This window comes from Schistocerca serialis, chromosome 3 (genome assembly GCF_023864345.2).
Source record: "Schistocerca serialis cubense isolate TAMUIC-IGC-003099 chromosome 3, iqSchSeri2.2, whole genome shotgun sequence".
NCBI classification, from domain to species: domain Eukaryota; kingdom Metazoa; phylum Arthropoda; class Insecta; order Orthoptera; family Acrididae; genus Schistocerca; species Schistocerca serialis.
Window position 1 is genome coordinate 76,525,316 of NC_064640.1, and position 21,187 is coordinate 76,546,502.

The 21,187-nt window shown below is 43.7% G+C and overlaps 1 protein-coding gene across 3 annotated transcripts in view; it reads left to right on the plus strand.

Annotated features, from left to right (window-relative positions):
• LOC126469739 (SRSF protein kinase 3-like) overlaps positions 1-21,187 on the plus strand; it is a 385,641-nt gene that overhangs the window by 185,325 nt on the left and 179,129 nt on the right. For all 3 annotated transcript variants that reach the window (XM_050096946.1, XM_050096947.1, XM_050096944.1), the window contains one exon: positions 14,830-14,938. In XM_050096946.1, the coding sequence (XP_049952903.1) occupies positions 14,830-14,938 (109 nt within the window). The remainder of the gene's footprint in view (positions 1-14,829; positions 14,939-21,187) is intronic.

Genomic DNA, 21,187 nt, shown 5'->3' on the forward strand with positions numbered 1-21,187 from the left:
GCCTTAGTCAACTGGTGTTTAAAAGTGCGGACAAGCCTCTCCACTGTGCCTGACAGAAGTCGTGGAAGGAGGATGCTGTGAATTGGGGACCATTATCGGATACCAATGTGTGGGGCAGGCCTTCAATGGCAAGAACCTGGGCCAGGGCCGTGAGTGCAGCTTCCATGGTGGTGGATGCCATTCGGACAACATATGGGTATTTGGAATAGGCATCAATGATGATTAACCACATGGACCCCACAAACGGGCCCACAAAATTGGTATGGATGCGATCCCAGGGCCGGCGAGGCACAGGCCAAGGTGCAAACGAGGGGGGGCTTTCCTGGTGATGCGCACAGACAGTACACCCACAGACCAGGCGCTCAATATCGCCATCGATGCCGGCCAATACACATGCTGGCGAGCCAAAACTTTCATACGGGACATACCCCAGTGCTCACGGTGTAACAAACTCAGCACCCGAGGCCGCAGTTCTTGAGGGATGACCACCTGGTGGGCATCCGACTCCGTGGCCAACAGGAGGACATCATCTACCACGGAGAGCCTGTGGGACAGGTAGCGCCAGGGGCTGAAATCAGACTGCATCTCACGAGTAACAGAGGACAGCCACCCGTGGACCACATAGTTGAGAACCTGCCGCAAGACAGGGTCACGGCGGGTAGCCGCAGCAATGTCAGCAGCCATAAGAGGAAGACTTTCCAGCACATCCTGGTGGGCGGAATCAATGTGAAAGCAGAGGACCTCCTGTTGGTCAAAGTCAGGATCGGGGCCTGCTGGGAGACGTGACAAAGCGTCCGCATTAGCATGGTGGACAGTGGGCTTATACCGGATGGTGTAAGCGTAATTCCGTAAAAACAATGCCCATCACCGGAGACATTGAACCGTCCGCTCGGGAAGGTGAGAGTGGGGTCCGAAAAGTGTAACCAAGGGTTTATGGTCCATCAGGAGGGCGAACTTTGCCCCAAAGAGATAGGTGTGAAATTTTTGAATGGCGAACACGATCACCAGGGCCTCCTTTTCAATCTGGGAGTAGTTCCGTTGTGCTGGGGTCAACGTCTTAGAGGCATAAGTGATGGGCTGTTTGGAGCCATCGGCATCCCGGTGCACGAGGACGGACCCAATGCCGTATGCCGACGAATCAGCTGTCACAACCAAGGGGCGGTCCGGAGAGAAGGGAGTAAGGCAAGGGGCGGACTTCAGCATCGCCTTTAAATGGAGAAAAGCCTGGTCACAGGCAGGAGTCTGATAAAACATCCCACTTTGTGATGCAATTGATTGTGGGGTTGAGCAACGGAGGCAGCCTGGGACAAAAACAATAAGTAATAAGTAACCTTGCCCAAAAACACCTGCAGTTCAGATAAGTCCTTGGGACGAGGAAGGGCCTCAATGGCCGCGACATTATGACCCAAAGGGTGAATGCCATCTTTGCTAATCCAGTGGCCTAAGTATTCCACTTCCGGTTGAAGAAACAACACTTGTCCAGCCGGCAGCGTAGACCAGCAGACTGCAGAGTGTGAAATAAGGCGCTGAGGTTTTGCAAATGTTCCTGGCGGGAACGCCCGGTGACTAAGTTGTCATCCAGATAATTCACACATGCAGGGATAGGCTGTGTAAGCTGCTCCAGGAATCGCTGGAAAATGGCCGGCGCCAAAGAGGCACCAAACGGAAGGTGCTTGTACTTATACAATTCGAAAGACGTGTTGATAACCATGATCATCTGAGATTCCACATCCAAGTTGATCTTGGAAAAATACTCTACCACGGCAAGCTTTGCTAGAGGGTCTTCCTGTTGAGGAATGGGGTAAGTGTCAACAAGGGACTGAGCATTGACTGTAGCGCCGAAGTCCCCACTCAGCCGAAGGGACCCATTGGGTTTCTGTATGACCACCAGAGGTGTCGCCCATTCACTGTAAGTTACAAATTCGAGCATGCCAGCACACCTGCTTGACCGCTGGACGTAAGGTCACCAGAAGGGGCCGGCCCCGGAAAAAGCGAGGCTGTGCATCAGGCCGTAGGGTGATGTGCGCCTGAAAGCCGGAAGCACATCCGAAATCCAGTGCAAACAACGACGCAAAAGCAGAGCACAGATCGTCCAAGTCCTGAAAGGGAACAGCCATGGAAACGACCTTAACTTCATCAGAAATTGAAAAGCCCAACAGTTGAAACGCATCCAAGCCAAAAATGTTCGAAGCCGACGGATGGTCGACGACAAAGATGGTAAGGAGCCGTGGAACACATTTGTATGTCGCCTGGACGACGAACTGCCCACGTAGGGGAATGGAACCGTCTCCATAGGTGACAAATGGCGAGAGGGAGGCGACAACACAGGAGAGCTCAGCCGTGTATATGTCGCCATATTAATCAGGGAGATGGTGGCCCCAGTGTCGACCTGGAAACTGACATCCTCTGTGAAAATGCGGAGCGTGAGTAAAAGCTTCCGCATCGATGGGTCATCCTGTGGTATGACCGATTGCAGAGCATGGACTCTATCTTGAGGCCCAGGAGGGGGCAGGACTGGATCGAGTCAAGTGACTATGACAAACCAATCGGATGTGGCCCTCCTTGTTACACAGCGTGCACGTTTTCCAGCGGTGGGAACAATCAGCCCGCGAATGGGCAGTAAAGCACTGTGGGCAAGATGGTAGTGGGCCGCGTGACCGGCAACGAGGGGCGACCGAAGGCGCCGACACCATGGTGACGTCGGAACACGAGGAGTCCCGATGGCACTGGCCCCTGTCGGCCGTGCCATGTCGATGTCGCGAGGGCGGAACCCGCTGTGATGCCGTGATCGCTGCCACCTGCTGTCGCACCATAAGACGCTCGTTAGCCGCTTGAGCAGTTTCAAAGGAGTGGGCAATGCGGAGAATCTCTTCCAAGGAGGGTTGTCGAGTTTCAACACCGCAGTAAGGACCTCAGGGTTGGGAGCCAGCTGAACCACCACATACTGGATCAGGGAGTGTGCATACGAAGCCTTACACCGCTGATTGGTGCACGTAAAATCGTATCGACGGCTGAGACCCTACAAGTCCGTGACCCAGGAACGATACGATTGACCAGGCTGTTTATGGTACTAGTGGAACTCCAGCCAAGAGGTGACTACATCCTAGCGTTGGGAATAATAGTTTGTCAACAAAAGGCAAATCTCCTCGAAAGAGAGAGCCACAGGATCGGACAACTGTGCCAACTTGCGGAGAAGAAAGAACGTGTCCGGAGAGGGCCAAGACAAAAACAACAACCACTGCAAGGAGTCGTCCGTGACTTGAAAAGCCGTGAAATGTTGTTTCAGCCGATGTAAGTAGGTTTCCCAGTCCTCTTTAGCGTCATTAAAGGGTGGAAATGACGGCGGACGCGGGAAAGCATCGGACACACAAGGACTCTGAAGCTGGTGCGATAACGCTTCCCGGGCATCTACTTTGTCCGTTGGCAGCTGCAGCGATTTTTGTGAGATGTTTAACTGGAGCTGCTGCTGCTACTACTGCATGAGCTGCTGCTGTTGCTCCAGCAGACAGACCAACTTCGCCTCCATACCAACAACGACCACCGTTTACCTCGTCGCCAAAAAGGTTGTAACTGCGACCAGGACGGTCTTGGGGTAACAATGATGGAAAGCGCGGCAGGACCCGCGGAGAGGCCCATGAACAACAACACAATGGAAGAGGACCGACACGACTAACGAAGGACAAAACGAATACAACAAGATCGAACAACGGAGCCAGAAGGAAACAAACATGTCCACTCGTACACAGAACAGGTAAGTAAGCTGTCTAGTGCGAAGCGAGGTGTAAACCAACATACGCGAGATTAGACTGGCTGGCTGAGCGCAAGGCGGGCGCTTAAGTACACTATCGGGGGCACCGCTATTGGCCGCTGGGACCATGTGTTCTACTGTGGCGTCCTCACACTAAAAGCCGGCCAGGAGACGCGCGCCGCCACAGCTTACGGTGCAATCGTGCAGAGACCTCTATGCGTCTTCTACGTCCATGACGTCTGGCGCGGATTCAAATTCCGCGGTGCACGGTACCAGATTGGCATTTGCCTGAGGGAACCAGTGAGTCCCTCAAGTGGCACCCCCCCCCCTCCCCCCCCCACCTCCCCTCCACCACTCCACTCACCTCACCGAGCGAGGTGGCGCAGTGGTTAGACACTGGACTCACATTTGGGAGGACGACGATTCAATCCCGCGTCCGGCCATCCTGATTTAGGTTTTCCGTGATTTACCTAAATCGCTCCAGGCAAATGCCGGGATGGTTCCTTTCAAAGGGCACGGCCGACTTCCTTCCCCGTCCTTCCCTAATTCGATGAGACCGATGACCTCGCTGTCTGGTCTCCATCCCCAAAACAACCAACCAACCAACCACTCACCTCACTGTTAAAAATGGCTTCCATACTACAGTGGAACATTAATGGTTTCAGGACACATGAAGGAACTAAAACTGTTGGCACAGGAATGCCCCCTTTGCTTGTGTTCACAGGAAACATGTTTTAAAGTGTCTGCTGTCCCTGTCCTAAGGGGCTATACACTCTATTGCAAGATGACCTGACTGAGGAAAGGGCCAGTTGGGGGGGTCGTAGTGTTTGTCAGGAATGCACACCACTTCTCCGCCCTTGCCCCTAACTACTCACATGCAAGCAGTTCCACTTGAAGTCCATGTATGTCAGGGAACACTTTCCTTATTATATTTATCTCTGCTCTATGCAATTGACTCTGAAGCTGTAAAAGGTCTTATCGAACAACTCCCATGACCATTTCTCCTATTGTGAAACTTCAATTCCAATCATACAGTGTGGTGTTCGGCCACTACTTGCACTCGGGGTCAGATTTTGGAGAGCCTCTTGACATCTCATGAGCTGTGCAGCCTCAACATGGGCACTCCCACTCATTTATGTGCTGTTACTGCATCATTCGTGGTCATTGACCTCTCTTTCTGCTCTCCAGCCCTTGCGGACTCTCTTCAGTGGGAAGCCACTGACCACCTTCATTCCAGTTACCACTTCCCACTCCGTAGTCAACTATTGGATGGAGCTCTTCCTGAAAGGATATAGGCATGATGGTGATCAGTAGAGCCAACTGGACACTGTTTGTTCAGCTGGCTGTGTTTGAATTCAACAACAGTATGCAGGAGTGGGTGGACCACATCACACGAGTAATCCACCATGCCACTGCCCTCTCCATCCCAAAGTCCATTCATCATCCTAGGAGGCCACCTGTGCCTCGGTGGATTGACGAGTGCCATTCAGTCATTTAAACCTGGCATGCAGCTCTGCGATGGGAAACCTCGGAAGTCTTTCGATTAGTGAGGGCAAAGGCTTAATGCATCATCAAGAAGAGAAAGAAAAGGTCATGGCAAATGTTCTTGAATTCTGTTAACTGTTACACTTGTACTACAATATAGGAAGCCATTAGGAGGATTTCCGATAAAGGCAGTCGGTCACCTGTATCAGTGTTGTTCAATTGGGATGTCACCAAAAAACTCCAGGAGTTACTGCACAGACAATGGCAGAGAATTTTGTGTGTACTACTGCCATTGCCAGCCAGGATACAGTGTTCTGTTGTCACCTAGCCACCATGGAAAGGTATGAGTTGGACTTGAGGTTTAACAATTCAGAGTCCTATAACTGCCCATTCTCCATGTGGAAGCTGGATTTGGCACTGTCTGCGACTTTTGAAACTGCGCCCAGTCACAACTAAATCTGATGCAGCCTGCTGCAGAACCTGAGACTAGTTTCCAATGAAATTCTCTTACAATGTTTTCATTCTATATGACAAACAGACAGGCAACTTCCCTAACTCGTGGAGAGAGGCAATTTTGAACCCTCTTCTCAAACCAGGAAAGGGCCGAACATATCCCAGTAGTTACCAGAGCATCGCCTGGAGTGAATGGTTAACCATCGTCTGGTGTGGATGTTGCAGACCAGGCAGCTTCTAGGTCAGTCTCAGTGTCAATCCAGAAGATTGTGATCCACTAATGACAATCTGACCTTGCTAGCAGTGGCTATTCAGCAGGCTTTCATACATAAACAGCATTGTGTAGGTATATTTTTTGATATCAGCAAGGCATAGGATACTACTTTGAGACACCTTGTTCTAGGGCAGTCCACTAATGGGGTTTTTGTGGCCATCTTCCCATCTTTATTTGGTCCTTTTTATTAAAGCGCTTTTTTCGATACAGAGTTGGTGATATGCTGTCGAGTAGTCTTGAGCAAGAGAATGGTGTTCCCCAGAGCAGTGCTTTAAATGTTATCATCTTTGGCATGGCCATAACCAGTATCACATCTGCAGTAAGGTGTCTTGTACAATGTGCTCTTTATTTGTGGATGATTTTGCTGTTTCCTGTTCCTCTTCCAGTATTGCAACAGCAACTCATCAGTTGCAACTTGCATTGAAGAAGCTGGAGAAGGGGGCAGCAAAGACTGGTTTTCCATTTTCTGTAGAGAAGAGTGTGTGTGTGTGTGTGTGTGTGTGTGTGTGTGTGTGTGTGTGTGTGTGTGTGTTCATTTTAATCATCTTAGTTGTATTTTTGCTGTACCTGAATCGCGTATATGGGACACCGTTCTCCCTTTTGAAGACTCTGTGTGGTTTTTGGGCCACATTTTAGACTTCAAGATTTCATGGTTACCACACCTGAAGGCAAAGGCCCAGAAGGCACTGAACATTTTGAAGTCTCATAGCCACTGGTCTTCGGGAGTAGACAGGACATGTCTGCTCCAGTTTTATAGGACTTTTGTTCAGTTGTGGATGGAGTATGGGTGCACAATGTACAGAGCAGTGAGGTCTTTGTATCTGGAAATCATTGATGCTGTGTACCTTCAGGGGATCACGGTGTCCACATGCACCAACAGGACCAGCCCCATACCCAATGTTTGTGCTGAGGTTGGTGAACCCTCACCATCTGGTGGCAACGTCTCATGGTGCATCAAGCCTGTCAGCTCCTCACTACTCTCACTTCCTCAGCACACAGTTCTATTGCTCATCCAGCTATGAAACACCTCTTTACGAATTGTCCATTGGCAGCAAGGCTATTTGGGATCCTTGCGAAATGTGCCCTGTAGTCCCTTGGTGTGGGGTATGTTCACACTCGGATCTGGAGTTTTAACTAACTGCCACCCTTGTTACTGCAGAGGCCAAGAGTAAGTTTAGATTCAGTGCAGTACAGGAGAGACTGCACTTCTGTCTCTGTTTTTATGTGATATTTTCTGACATTTTAAATGAGCAGCACAACTATGTAGTTGTCTTGACAGACGGGTCTAAACAGGAAGACACTATTTATTGGGGCACTGAAGCAGATGAGATGTACAATACCTGCAAAATTCCTCATCTGTTGCAACTCCCTCAGTGCCCTTCATTCTCTGCAACACTTGTATCCAGCAGATAAAGTAGTTAAAGATATTCAGGACACTCTCCTCCATCTACAGCAGCTAGGCAAGGAGGTGTCCTTCTGCTGGGTGCCAGGGCACATGGATATTGCGTAGAATGATAGGGCAGATGTGGCAGCCAAGTAGGTGTGTCTTGATCCTTAGTTAGTTCAGTGTACCATCCACCTGCATCTTCTCGTCTCGCTGTTGCGGTACAGTGTCATGCGTCAGTGAAAAGATGAGTGGCTGGAAGTGCCAGACAATAAGCTTGGTCTAATAAAGCCTACAATGCAGCAATGGCGTATGTCCTTCCAGCCACTCAGACGGGATGAGATTCTCTTTACTTGTCTTCGCATAGGCCGCTGCCCTGTGACACATGGCTTCTTGCTCCAGTGAGAGGATGTTCCAATGTATGGTGCTTGTGGCATACCATTCACTGTACATTACATTTCATTAGGCTGACCAGAGGGCGGCAGAAGATTTGCCGACAGATCTGCTCCCAATTTTAGGCAACATTCACACAAATGTAGTGAGAGTTATGAGGTTTTGTGATATGTCCAACTTGTTTCCTAAAATCGCGGGGAGATGTTCTTAATGTGTTTGGGTGAGTGGCTCACCCATGTTTTTTGTAAGTGGTCAGCCAGTCACATTTCCCTGTGCCGTTCTTTTAGCTCTTATGTGGTTTTACATCTGTTTTAATTGCAGGCACAGCACCAGTCAAACTTTCTCAGTTGTCTTCAGGCATGTGAATAGTGAGTGTGTGGCTCAACACGAGTGGGGTGGGAGTGAGTGAATGAGTGTCATTTTATGAATTTCCCCCTCACTGTGTGCAACATTTTTAGAGACTTTATCCACATTCGTTTGTTTTAACGAGGGTAAGGACACTTATAAGCTCCCCATGGAGCCCTTTGTCGAACACCCCCCCCCCCCTCTCTCTCTCTCTCTCTCTCTCTCTCTCTCTCTCTCTCTCTCTCTCCCCCCCCCCCCCCCCCTCCCCCTCTCTCTCTCTTTCCACACCTACGGCTGGATGCAACATTTGTCACTGTACTGCCAGAATGTATGGTGAATCTGTATGCAAGTTAGACTTGAGCCCACAAGAATTGTTGACTTTTCATAAAATCTGTGGTAGTGCCACAACTGCTGTTTTGAGGAAATCGCAAAAAACTTCCAGAAAGCATTCCTTTTTGATATCCTTATTGTTTTGTAGCCTAAACAAATGAAGACAGTTAATCTGCAAACATTTTTAGAGAAAAGTTACTGTAAAACATTTAACAACAATAACAAAAAATTGTTGATGGAACAAAACAAGAACAGGGCTATGTGCCAACCTCTCTAACTTAAAAACTGGGCTAAGTCTACCACTTGTATCTGTAAATAAAGGGGTGTGGGAAGGATAATAATAATTATTTTACTATTATAAAAATCTGGAAACTATTGTTTACAGTTTTTCTGTAATAACTATATTATTATGAAAAGTCAGTTAGGCTTACAGAAGTGCTGTGTTAGGAAACAAACTAGTTAAAGAACAAAAACAAAATCGAACTCGTTACTGTGTTCTTACAAGTTTTATTTCAAAATAAATGCTTTTTACACAATTTAAAAAGTTACATTTTATATTAATTTATCACAATTCTGTGAACAAAATATTACAATGTTACAGTCTATAAATAGCTGTTGTGTTTACTCAGTCAGATTTTGGTAAAACAGTTTGTTTGCTTTTTTGATATAAGGTATAATCTTATTTAAGTCGTCCTTCTTCTCAGTATTCAATCTGGCTGTTGGTTCGAGCTGGGGTAGATCTAAGCCTTTTATGGTTTCCATCCTCACACCTTTTTTGAATACATTCATTTGTGTCCACGTTTCAACTTCATTTAATGTTTTTTTTGTAAAAACTTTTCGTGGGTTGGTTGTGGAAACTTTGAGCCAAACAGCCTTGGAAATTTCTATTTTTTTGTGATGGGGTGTTATTTAGCTACTTTGGAGAAGTCATAAAAATCGCCGTCATTCATTATAGTGGTCAGAAAAGGAGTTTTGCTATTGGCATTACACAAAACTCTCACGAAATATAAAGGAACTTCAAATTTTGCTACTATTTTTCTTTTTTCAATTAGAACAAAGTCTCGGTTGCAGGTTAAGTATCATTGTCCAGAGATGACATACTTGTGGTGAACTTCGTCAAAGAAATCATTACAGACCAAGTATATCCATAGGAACAATACCATTTGATTTTTGTTTCGGCTGCAGCTGTTGTCAGACCACACTATTAACTTTTTTTTCTGGATAATTTTACTTTTAATCCCCGTTAACACACAGCTTGCTATTTTTTTGCCTCCCCTGCCACTCATGCTCTCGTGCCAAAGAAATGTAAAACCTTTATTATTATCTGCCATATGCAATGCCAAATTGTAACAAGAAAGTTGACATAAATAATAATTTGGCAGTGTGACTATGTTGGCAAAGAGAAAACCTGTTGTAAATCTATGGATACTGTGCATTTATCACTTCTAGGAGAGGTATAATATACATGATCACACTTCATCTCATCTCTAGCTTTTTCAGCCTGTCTATGATGATTCTAGTGAAGTACGATGTACAGCTTTGTTGGCTGAGTCATTCAACATTTTACTTTGAAGCAGATCACATGTGTTACAAGTATTTCCTTGGGTGGTGAAATCTCAGTTTGGGAAAGTGTTCATTCAATACATTTTTGTAGTACAAATATCTAATGTCTGTGCTTGGATAACACATAACAAAAACATGATACATTCTGCTGTAATTTAAATCTTGGCTTAAAAGTAGAAGGGAGCTTTTAGCCCTTGTATAATGGCTCTCGTCCTTGGGGAAACTTTTGATGCATTTTACATCAGGAGCTGTATATTTCCTTTCTTTGTTTTTATTTCCCCTATGTTCAATGTAGGTAACATCATAACTCTTTTTTGCTTTTACCAAGGTTTCCACTTTTCGCCTGGTAATTTTGTGTATTTCCAGAAAGTTTTTTTTTTTTCTTTTTTGCAAACTCCGCCTTCATAATCAGGAACTGTATAAAAAACACTAGCCTGTCTGTGACTCTCCTCATGTTCTTCGTAAGAACCATGACGCCTTCTTCTAACATTGCATACACTTAGGTTTCCATCAAATAAGAGTTTTACTTAACATTATCACCAAGTTCGTAGAACTGATTGAATATGTTTAATTTGTGTTCCAACGCAATGTGTGTACATTGATAGCGGCACCGGCATGCAACCTACAACAAACAAACAGGGGAATTAGAGGCATTAAATAATTTGTAACTGCCAGGAATAACCTGTTTGTTTGCTTCTCTGCACAGTTAGTAGGTCTAATATAGTCCAGGAACCAAGTCAAACATAACCTAACGTGGTCTGCATAATCTAAACATAGGTTAGCTTAAAACACCACAGAAAAATCATAATCAAGCGAAGTTCTTCAAAAAAGCCTTAGTCCTAAGGCTTTTAAGTTATCATAGACACTTACCTCATCAGGTGGAGGTTGTTTTTGAGGTACAGTAACTTCCTTATTGTTCTCATATGGATCTCCCTCAGCTCTTTGCTTCTTATTTATTTGGGAAATACTACCTTCACCCCTTTTCTGACATTTTCTTGTTTCATCCATCACATAAATTTGCACTGTCCCATGTACTTCAACTTTGGAGTAAATTTCCAGTTGCCTTGCCATTTCAAATGTGCTCTGTGATGCACCTGTCACCAGTACTGCAGCAAAGCTCTCTCTGCAGGGCATTTGGAATGTGTACACTCTTCTGACACTATGCCATTAGACAATGGTCTTAGAATGGGATGATATGTCTGAAGTCTCTTACATAGAAGACAAAATGTTGTTTGTCTAGTACTGTTGAGAGTTTCTTTTCTGTACAGTTTTTTGACAGCTGTTCTTCTCATGAGATGCTGGAAGCATTAATGTTGGATGTGCCAACAGAACACGAAGAAGACAACTAATGGTGTGGTTGTGTACTGTTCAAAAATGAAACAAGGATCCCAGAGTGGATTGGGGTCCTTTGGTTTGGAGCCGAGTGTAGTGTCTCAACCAGAGGCTTCGTCGACTCTGTGACGGTCTTGGCTGCAGATTTCTAGACTTGCACTATTGGGTGGGGAATTGTAGGACGCCCCAAGATAGGTCAGGGGTGCACTACACAAAGGAAGTGGCTACTCGGGTAGCAGAGTACTTGTGGCGTGCACATGGGTTTTTTTTAGGCTAGGCTGTAGTGCGAGGTGTTCTGATGAACACTCACCAGTCAATGTGCAGGCAGGGAAATCAGGACGCTCTCAGTGTAAAGACACTTCAGCTATCAAGATATTAGCGGTAAATTTTCAGAGTGTTCGGGATAAAGTTCCTGAATTTACTGCCCTCCAGGAAGTGTGTGGCGCGCAAATTATTCTCGGGCCTGAGACCTGGCTGAACCCTGAGATAGGAAGTTCTGAAATATTTAGTGAGGGTTGGAACGTGTATTGGAAAGACAGATTAGACACCGTAGGAGGGGGTGTCTTCATTGCATATCTTCTGGTCGTGAAAGCCTTCATACTATGTCTTCATTCCAGTTGATAAAAATGTTGTGTCTGCTGAGATCGAAGTAGAGTGAGATTGTGAAGTTATCTGGACACGTTTAACAGTGCTAGGGGAAATAAAGTTAATTGTGGGGTGTTATTACCGGCCACCAGGTTCCACCGTGACAGTTCTAGAATGATTCAAAGGGAGTCTACATTCTGTATCGCAGAAGTACCCGGATCATGCTATATCATGCTATATTAGTCGGAGGTGACTTCAACCTACCTAGTATAGACTGGGATGTCTATGGGTTCATTACAGGTGGTACAGACAAGCCATCATGTGAACTACTTTTGAACACATTATCCGAAAACTGTCTTGAGCAGCTAAATCGACAGCCAACCCGTAATGGAAATATTTTAGAACTGGTAGCCACGAACAGACCAGACCTCATCGACGGTGTCAGTGTTGAGACAGGGATTAGTGATCATGATGTTGTCATTACGACTATGGTTACAAAAGCTAAAAAGTCGATCAAGAAGGCTAGGAGAGTATTCTTACTAGAAAGAGCAGATAAGCAGTTGTTAGTATCCCACTTAGTAAATGAATCGAATTCATTTACTTCCGGTACGATGGACGTGGTAGAATTATGGGCAAATTTTAAACACATTGTAAAACACGCATTGGACAAGTATGTGCCGAAAAAGTGGGTTACGGATGGAAAAGACCCACCGTGGTTTAACAGTGCAATTTGGAGAATGCTCAGGAAGCAAAGGCAGTTGCACTCGTGGTACAAGAAAGATCGGGAAAGTGAGGACAGGCAAAAGTTAGTAGAGATTCGTGCTGCTGTAAAAAGAGCGATGCGTGAAGCATTCAACCACTACCACTGTCATATCTTAGCAAAAGATCTTGCTGAAAACCCAAGGAAATTCTGGTCTTGCATAAAATCGGTAAGCAGGTCGAAGGCTTCCATCCAGTCACTCACTGATCAGTCTGGCCTGGTAACGGAAGACAGCAAGATGAAAGCTGAAATTTTAAATTTAGCATTTGAGAAACCTTTCATGCAGGAGGATCGTGCAAACATACCACCGTTTGAGTCTCGTACAGATTCCCGTATGGAAGACATTGTGATAGACATCCCTGGGGTTGTGAAGCAGCTGAATGGGTTGAAAATAAATAAATCGCCAGGTCCTGATGGGATTCCAATTCGGTTTTACAGAGAGTACTCTACTGCATTGGCTCCTTACTTAGCTTGCATTTATCGCGAATCTCTTGCCCAACGTAAAGTCCCGAGTGACCGGAAAAAAGCGCAGGTGACGCCTGTATATAAGAAGGGTAGAAGGATGGATCCTCAAAATTACAGACCAATATCCTTAACATCGGTTTGTTGCAGGATTCTCGAACATATTTTCAGTTCGAATATAATGAATTTCCTTGATGCAGAGAATTTGCTGTCCATGCATCAGCACGGGTTTAGAAAGCATCGCTCCTGCGAAACGCAACTCGCCCTTTTTTCACATGATATCTTTCGAATCATGGATGAAGGGTATCAGACGGATGCCATATTCCTTGACTTCCAGAAATCGTTTGATTCGGTGCCCCACTGCAGACTCCTAACTAAGGTACGAGCATATGTGATCGGTTCCCAAGTATGTGAGTGGCTCGAAGACTGCTTAAGTAGTAGAACCCAGTACGTTGTCCTCGATGGTGAGTGTTCGTTGGAGGTGAGCGTATCATCTGGAGTGCCACAGGGAAGTGTGGTAGGTCCGCTGTTGTTTTCTATCTACATAAATGATCTTTTGGAGAGGGTGGATAGCTATGTGCGGCTGTTTGCTGATGATGCTATGGTGTATGGAAGGTGTCGTCGTTGAGTGACTGTAGCAGGATACAAGATGACTTGGACAGGATTTCTGATTGGTGTAAAGAATGGCAGCCAACTATATTTATAGATAAATGTAAATTATTGCAGATGAATAGGAATCCTGTAATGTTTGAATACTCCATTAGTAGTGTAGCGCTTGACACAGTCATGTCGATTAAATATTTGGGTGTAACATTGCAGAGCGATATGAAGTGGGACAAGCATGTAATGGCAGTTATGGGGAAGGTGAATAATCGTCTTCGGTTCGTTGGTAGAATTTTGGGATGATGTGGTTCATCTGTAAAGGAGACTGCTTATAAAACACTAATACAACCTATTCTTGAGTACTGCTTGAGCGTTTGGGATCCCTATCAGGTCGGATTGAGGGAGGACATAGAAGCAATTCAGAGGCGGGCTGCTAGATCTGTTACTGGTAGGTTTGATCATCACGTGAGTGTTACGGAAATGCTTCAGGAACTCGGGTGGGAGTCTCTGGAGGAAAGGAGTCATTCTTTTCATGAATTGATACTGAGGAAATTTAGAGAACCAGCATTTGAGGCTGACTGCAGTACAAATTTACTGCCGCCAACTTACATTTAGCAGAAAGACCACAAAGATAAGATAAGAGAGATTAGGGCTCGTACAGAGGCATATAGGCAGTCATTTTTCCCTCATTCTGTTTGGGAGTGGAACAGGGAGAGAAGATGCTAGTTATGGTATGAGGTACCCTCCGCCGCGCACCGTATGGTGGGTTGCGGAGTATGTATGTAGATGTAGGTATCAGAAAAAGATGTGTCCTACATTACTGGCAACTGTAATAAGAAGTATATCAGGAAATAGGAATTAGTTTACTTGAAAATATTACACAGCTTTCCTGGTGCAAGTTTAATAACCACTTCTCAGCTGCTGCAACTACCTCAGTCAACTTTGTTGCATTTGCAAGCATGTTGTGTGTAAGATGAGTGCTGCAGCATTATTTGTCATATGAAACCAACTGTAGTGTAAATCTCCCCCTCTTCCCCCCTCCACCACCATTCTCCCAAAACTTCTGAACTGTTCTGAAATCATTTATTAATAATTTGATCTTAAATTTGCAGGAGGTTATCATCCTGTGAAGATTGGTGACCTGTTTCATGTACGATATCACGTTGTTCGGAAACTGGGCTGGGGTCATTTTTCAACTGTATGGCTGTGCTGGGATCTAGCGTAAGTATTATAATGAAATGAGTCGGTTAAAAATTTTTGTGTTTTATTATTAAGTTATATTTGGACATGAGCTTTTGGTAACTATTTATAATTGTGTTTTTTCTGTTGGTACACTTTCTGTTATATAATAACAACAAAAACAATCAATTTTATATTATACTTTCATTATATGGATATCATTGTCTCAGCATCCCACATTTAAGTAAAGTTCACCACCATTCATTCCCATCCTTCTTCATTTCTCACATAATCTTTTAGCTTTTTTTCCATGTCTAATATCAACTTCTTTTACAACTGTACTTTTCATTTTGACTGCTTTGTGTTTCTGGTTTCAGTTTGTTTCCACAGTGCTCTATTTCAGAAAGTATTATCTTATATAGTACCATAACACTCTTGTACACAGGTTACCCATTTGCTAGCAATAAGAGTGTATCAGTTTTCCTTTTGGGGTTGGGGGAGAGGCACAATGAATGCACTAACTTGAGAGCCTTCTGTTGTGAAATTACAGCCTTGTTTCCTTTCGACTAAAATTATTCCTTTCTTTGATGCAAGTGCACATAATCATTTACAGGTGAATTATGATAGGTGCAGTGGTTGATGAAATGGTGTGATGTAAAGAACTGGTACCTCCAGGATAAACCAGTGTAACAAGTTTGTTATCAGGTGAAATCATTGTTTAGGTGGAAAAAATTCAGCAAAAGGCATGTGGGTGGACACCACAGCTGACACCACTCTCATGGAGCACAAGTATGGATGTTGTCACTAAAGGATACACACACATGGTGTTGGGTTAGTGAAGGTTCGAACTAGGTCATCCATAACTAGCTGAATCTCTGCAAATAGCTATCGTTATTCCTCCTTTTTGGTAAAGGAACTGAGAATTAGATTGCAGCCAGCTAGATAATACTTCTTGTGTTTTAACCCAGTGTCTGGTACTGATGAAAGGTGGATATACCTTCATGGCAGAATGCTAAGTTCTACTACTGTTCTGAGATCATCTCATGGAACTTTGAGGAAATCGTGATAGCCTCTAGTACCAGTAAACCAAGAATCCCTTTAGCAGTTCAGTTAGCTTATTTGCATGAAAAATTGAGGAATATCCATACAATACACACTGTAGGGAAGCAGCATACTCACGCCTTATAAAATTCACATCAGTCTTTCCATTGTGTGCCAGCCTAGTCCGCTGTAACTAGCTCTGACGTCATAAATATTGCGCAATACTTCAAAATGAAGTAAATAACCTGAAACGTTTCTAGCATGTCAGGAGTAATACAAAATCAATATGTGTTGGATATCAGTTCAATAACTTTAACCATTTTCGAAATTTGGATGTTTTTCCGTAAAAATCATTGGCGCAACAGAAAAGAGCCAGAAACTTAAAAATTTATATTTATATTCCTTTTGAATAATAATTTAGTAGAAACAGTATTCTGGATCTCAAAAATTAAAATTTTAGTTGAAATTCATGATTTTCTGGTTTTTGTATTAGAAATTAAGGAAGCAAGATAGATTAAGTACGCAAATAAATAAAGCTAGGATGTTTAAATTTAAGTAGAAGGGAGATCCGCTATAATCATAAAAATGTGAGAAGTTTCAACAGAATAACTATAAAACTATAGCTATAGTGTATCTCCAAAGAGCAAGTTCAGAGCTCGTCTACTGCGTGTAGTGTAATTAAATTAATTCTCTCGCCCAAAATACTTGACTTAGCCACGTCAGACTTTTATTTTGATTACTTACTTGTGTGATTTATTCGATAACTTAAAGTGGTGCATTACTAGCCCAGCGGCTAGTCGGGAGAGCAGATTTGATCAGGCGTTCCCTTAGCCGTCCGCACCGCGGCTTTATATGTAAGAACACTGCGCTTGAAAGAGGACAGTTCTCTCCAGACGCTGATTAGCGCACCACCTGTGCCAGAAGTCGCGTTGCGTCGGTATCGTTGATATAAACAGTTTTCGAGTGAAGTGTTAATTTTGGGATGACGTTAATGATCTATCTTTAGTTTGCATATGCCGTATTTTCACGTTCCGCCGCAGGACAGACATTCTACCATTATTTAGCGTGGCGTTTGATGAACATTATCATCAAATTATGGCGAGCATTTACTTAAACATTTAATTTGAACAGTTATAGTGGCATCAGCGCATTAGACTCTGAACTGCTCTGGTAGTTGGATTGTGTGGATTCTTTTTGGCCTGTGACTTTCAGAATATAGTGAACATTTTAGAGAGAATGGTTTTTGATTATGAATCCCAGACAATCTCCTAATTCCTCAGAGCTATAAGCTGTAGCTATAAATGTATTTCTCAGATGAAGTGGGCACTAGGAATTCTAATTACAGGCTTCACGTTTTGCTAATCACTTTCTGGTTGCCAATATTGTAGTTAGAGAGCCAGTGTTGAGAACGGCAAACAGCATAAATACAAAACATTTATTCTATTATTCCACCCGCCGCCCCACAACACCTTCATCAACAAACAACAATTCAATCTTTTATGCAACTCTGTGAATGTAGAACCATTTAAAATAAGATATTTTGCTGTGACCTTTGTCCCCAGGCCAAGAAATGTTTCGCATTTGTTTTGTGTCCCAAAATGAAAATATTTGGATCCAACAAATATGAATGGCAATGGTGTATAAATTTGGCTTATACAAAATAAGACCACTGGCAGCAATTTCTCTACTATGACAAGGTACTGAATAAAGGATGATTTAACACATTGAAGCTGATGGACCTACTAAATATGTTCACCATGTTTTAACCATAAAATCAGATGGTCGTATGTTCCATGTTCTTCACTTTCGACTTCTTTATTTGTGATTTAAACCCATGTTTTATGTTTGTAAGTGGCAAGACTAATTGTTTTAGTTGTTGTAAGTGCATTGTTGATGGCTAGCGTGCGCCAGTCTGCCTTGAATGGTTCCAGTGTTACATGAACTGTGCACGTGCTTGAAATATTGTTGAAGGTTGTTTTGTTCTATGTCGGCTGCCGTGTTGTGCTATTGTGTGCATCCTTCCCATGTGTCAAAACATATAAATAGTGAATATGAATATGGCTAACAGAAATCACTTCTCGAATTTAGAGATTGAAGAACTCTTGAACAATGGATTAGAACTTTTTTGAAAAGATGACGAAGATTCATGTGAGCTGGAGAGCAAAACCTGTACTGCTGATAGAAATGATGGTAGTGAGTACGAAGAAGCTAATGCACAAGTTTCTATTGGTCAGGTTTGTCATCAGGTCAACAGCCTGCCCTTGATAATGAATGGTGTTATTTTGATGCACTACCTGAATTACCTCTGTTCGAAGAAACAAGCGGAATTCAGGTTCCGGTCGGTTCATTAGCAACAGAACTAGACTGTTTGTTGCAATCTTTTGATCAGTGCATGTTTCTAAAAGTAAAGTCAGAGACAAATATACATGCTACTGATACTATTTCTGAACTTTGCCGTCAGAACAAAATCAAACCAAAATCTTGATGGAGGAAATGGAGGGCAGTGAGGATACATGAAGGATACCAATTTTTTTGCAGTCGTTTTGCATGTGTGTGTTGCAAAGAAACCTAAACTTACGGATTATTGGTCTCAAGACCATGTGCTTGCTTCATAATTTGCTTCTCAGCTAATGTCATGAGACAGAGTTTTTGCCATATTCAGTATGCTGCATGTGGACAATAATGTGCTATGGATACCTCAACAAGAACCAGTCCATGACCCTCTGCATAAAATAAGACCTGCTTGGGACTTTTCACAGAAATATGCAGAAAAGTCTTTTACCTATCATGAAATCTGACTGTGAATGAAGCAGTATGTCCTTTTCGAGGAAGAATGGGATTCCGTGTTCATATGCAAGACAAACCAGAGAAATATGATATAAAACTGTACATTGTAAGTGATGCTCAAACAGGTTACATGCACAGTGCTGAAGTTTACACTGAAGGAAAAGGAAGTGTTGACAATTCTGTCAAATCCCTGCTGCTGAGGCTATGTTCCTTTTACTTGGGAAAAGGACATGTGGTATACATGGACAGATTTTGTACAAGTCCTGCAGTCCTTGAAGAACTATGGGAAATAAATACATTGGGAGTTGGAACTGTGATGAACAGGATTGCTTTGCCTAGAGACCTAATAAACCAAGAACTAAAGAAAGGAGAAATGACATTTCGTCGCCAAGAACACCTTTCTGCTTGAAATGGAAAGACAAACGTGATATACATGTGTTGCCAACACAGCATAAGATGACTGCTTTGCATGTCAGTGTAAAATCCAGGAGTGAAAATGTTGAGGTAGTAAACCCAGACATTGTACTACAGAACAGCTTGCCTAAAACAGGTGTTGACAGAGGAGAACAGCTGCTGAGTTACTATCCCTTCCAGCGAAAGACCGTAAAATGGTGGAAAAAGATTTTCTTCCATATTTTTATGAGTGCAGCTGTGAATGCCAACGTTATTCACAATATCAAAATATCAAAAAAGTGTGTATTAGCAGATTTTATCTGTAAATTAGCAAAGCAATTGGTTCAAAAGGAGGAGCGGAACTAAATAAAGACACACATTCAGCATCTAGAGTTGCAAGTGCAAACACTCTAACAGCACGTCATTTTCCTGAGAAACTGCCACCAATGGAAAAGAAAACAAACCCAGCCAGAAGATGCAAGGTCTGTTGGGAATAAGAAAAAGCTGCAGGGAAGGTAGTGAGGAAAGAGACAAGATACTACTGTAGGCCATGCAACACGGGCCTTTGTGTTCCCAAGTGTTTTCGCCTACCATTCCCTACAACTTATGAAAATGTTGTGCACTTTGGGGAAAAAATAAAAATGAAGAAAAACAGTATCTTTAGAGTAATATCTACAGATTGCCGAGCGGTCTAACGCTCGACTTTCTGGAGTGGAAAGGAGCGCCTGGTCCCCGGTACGAATCCGCCTGGCGGACTTGTGTTGAGGTCTGGTGAGCTGGCCAGTCTGTGGATGGTTTTTAGGTGGTTTTCCATCTGCCTTGGCAAATGCAGGCTGGTTCCCCGTATTCCGCCTCAGCTACACTATCTCGGCGGTTGCTGTACAAACAAGTTCTCCATGTACGCATACACCACCATTACTCTACCATGCAAACATAGGGTTTACACTCGTCTGGTGTGAGACGTTTCTTGGGGAGGGGGGGGGGGGGGTCCACCGAAGCTGAACCGCACAATAACTCTGAAAGAGTGATTTGGTGTGGCGCAACGGAGGGGTGAAGTGGACTGCAGTAGTTGTTGTAAGCCACTGCAGCTGCGGCAGGGATGGAGCCTCTCCGTCGTTTGTAGGTTCCTGGTTAACATACAATACAAACAATACAATATGTACAGATCTCTGTATAATTTATTTGTGCTAAATGTATACATGTCCGTAAAGAGGAAGGATGGAAAGTTAAGCTGATATAGTGCCTAAAGAGGTAATTGGATTAGTAAATTTATTGAAAAATTGTAAATTGTAGCAAGTTTCCTCAGGATCTGGGTATTAACTGGATTGCTGACCCGTTAGGCTCCAGTGTGTTAATCTTATTTCTGGTGACGTTATTATCTACATTTATCTTGTTATTTGGGTCAATGTGGTGAGACGATTGGGACTATCGTAAGTGGAGGCATTTCAACTAAGAATTCCATTTGTGGAAGAAGAGGTAAGAGAGACGTTCAGTAAGCAATGCAACACTTTTTTTCTGAAAGCCAGTTGGTTTTATTCAGGATGCCAGTAAAACATATATGCCCCATTCTTGTGGTTACAAAACCTTATTTATGAACATAATCTCCATTCAATGTGACGGTCTTATGCCACCTTACTGGGAGGGTATGTATGCCCAAATGGTACTGCTCTACTGGTCGATGTCAAAGTCAGCATCTTGCGGCATCAATAACCTCCGCATTATGTGTGTACTGCTTCCCACAAAGTGCATCCTTCATTGGACCAAACAGATGGAAGTCAGAAGGTGTGAGATCCAGGCTGTAGGGTGGATGAGGAAGACTGGCTCATTGAAGTTTTGTGAGCTGTTCTCGAGCATGCAGACTCGGGTGAGATCTTGCATTGTCATGGAGAAGGAGAAGCCAGTTTGCATTTTTGTGGCGATGAACATGAACAAGCTCAATATGATACTGCAGTGCGTGTGTTATACTGAATTATGATGCAAAGTTCCCTCAGACATGCATGAATGCCTGAAGGAACAGGCACTACAGTGACTACAACTGTTGCAAAATACATTAAATGTATTTGCAGTTGG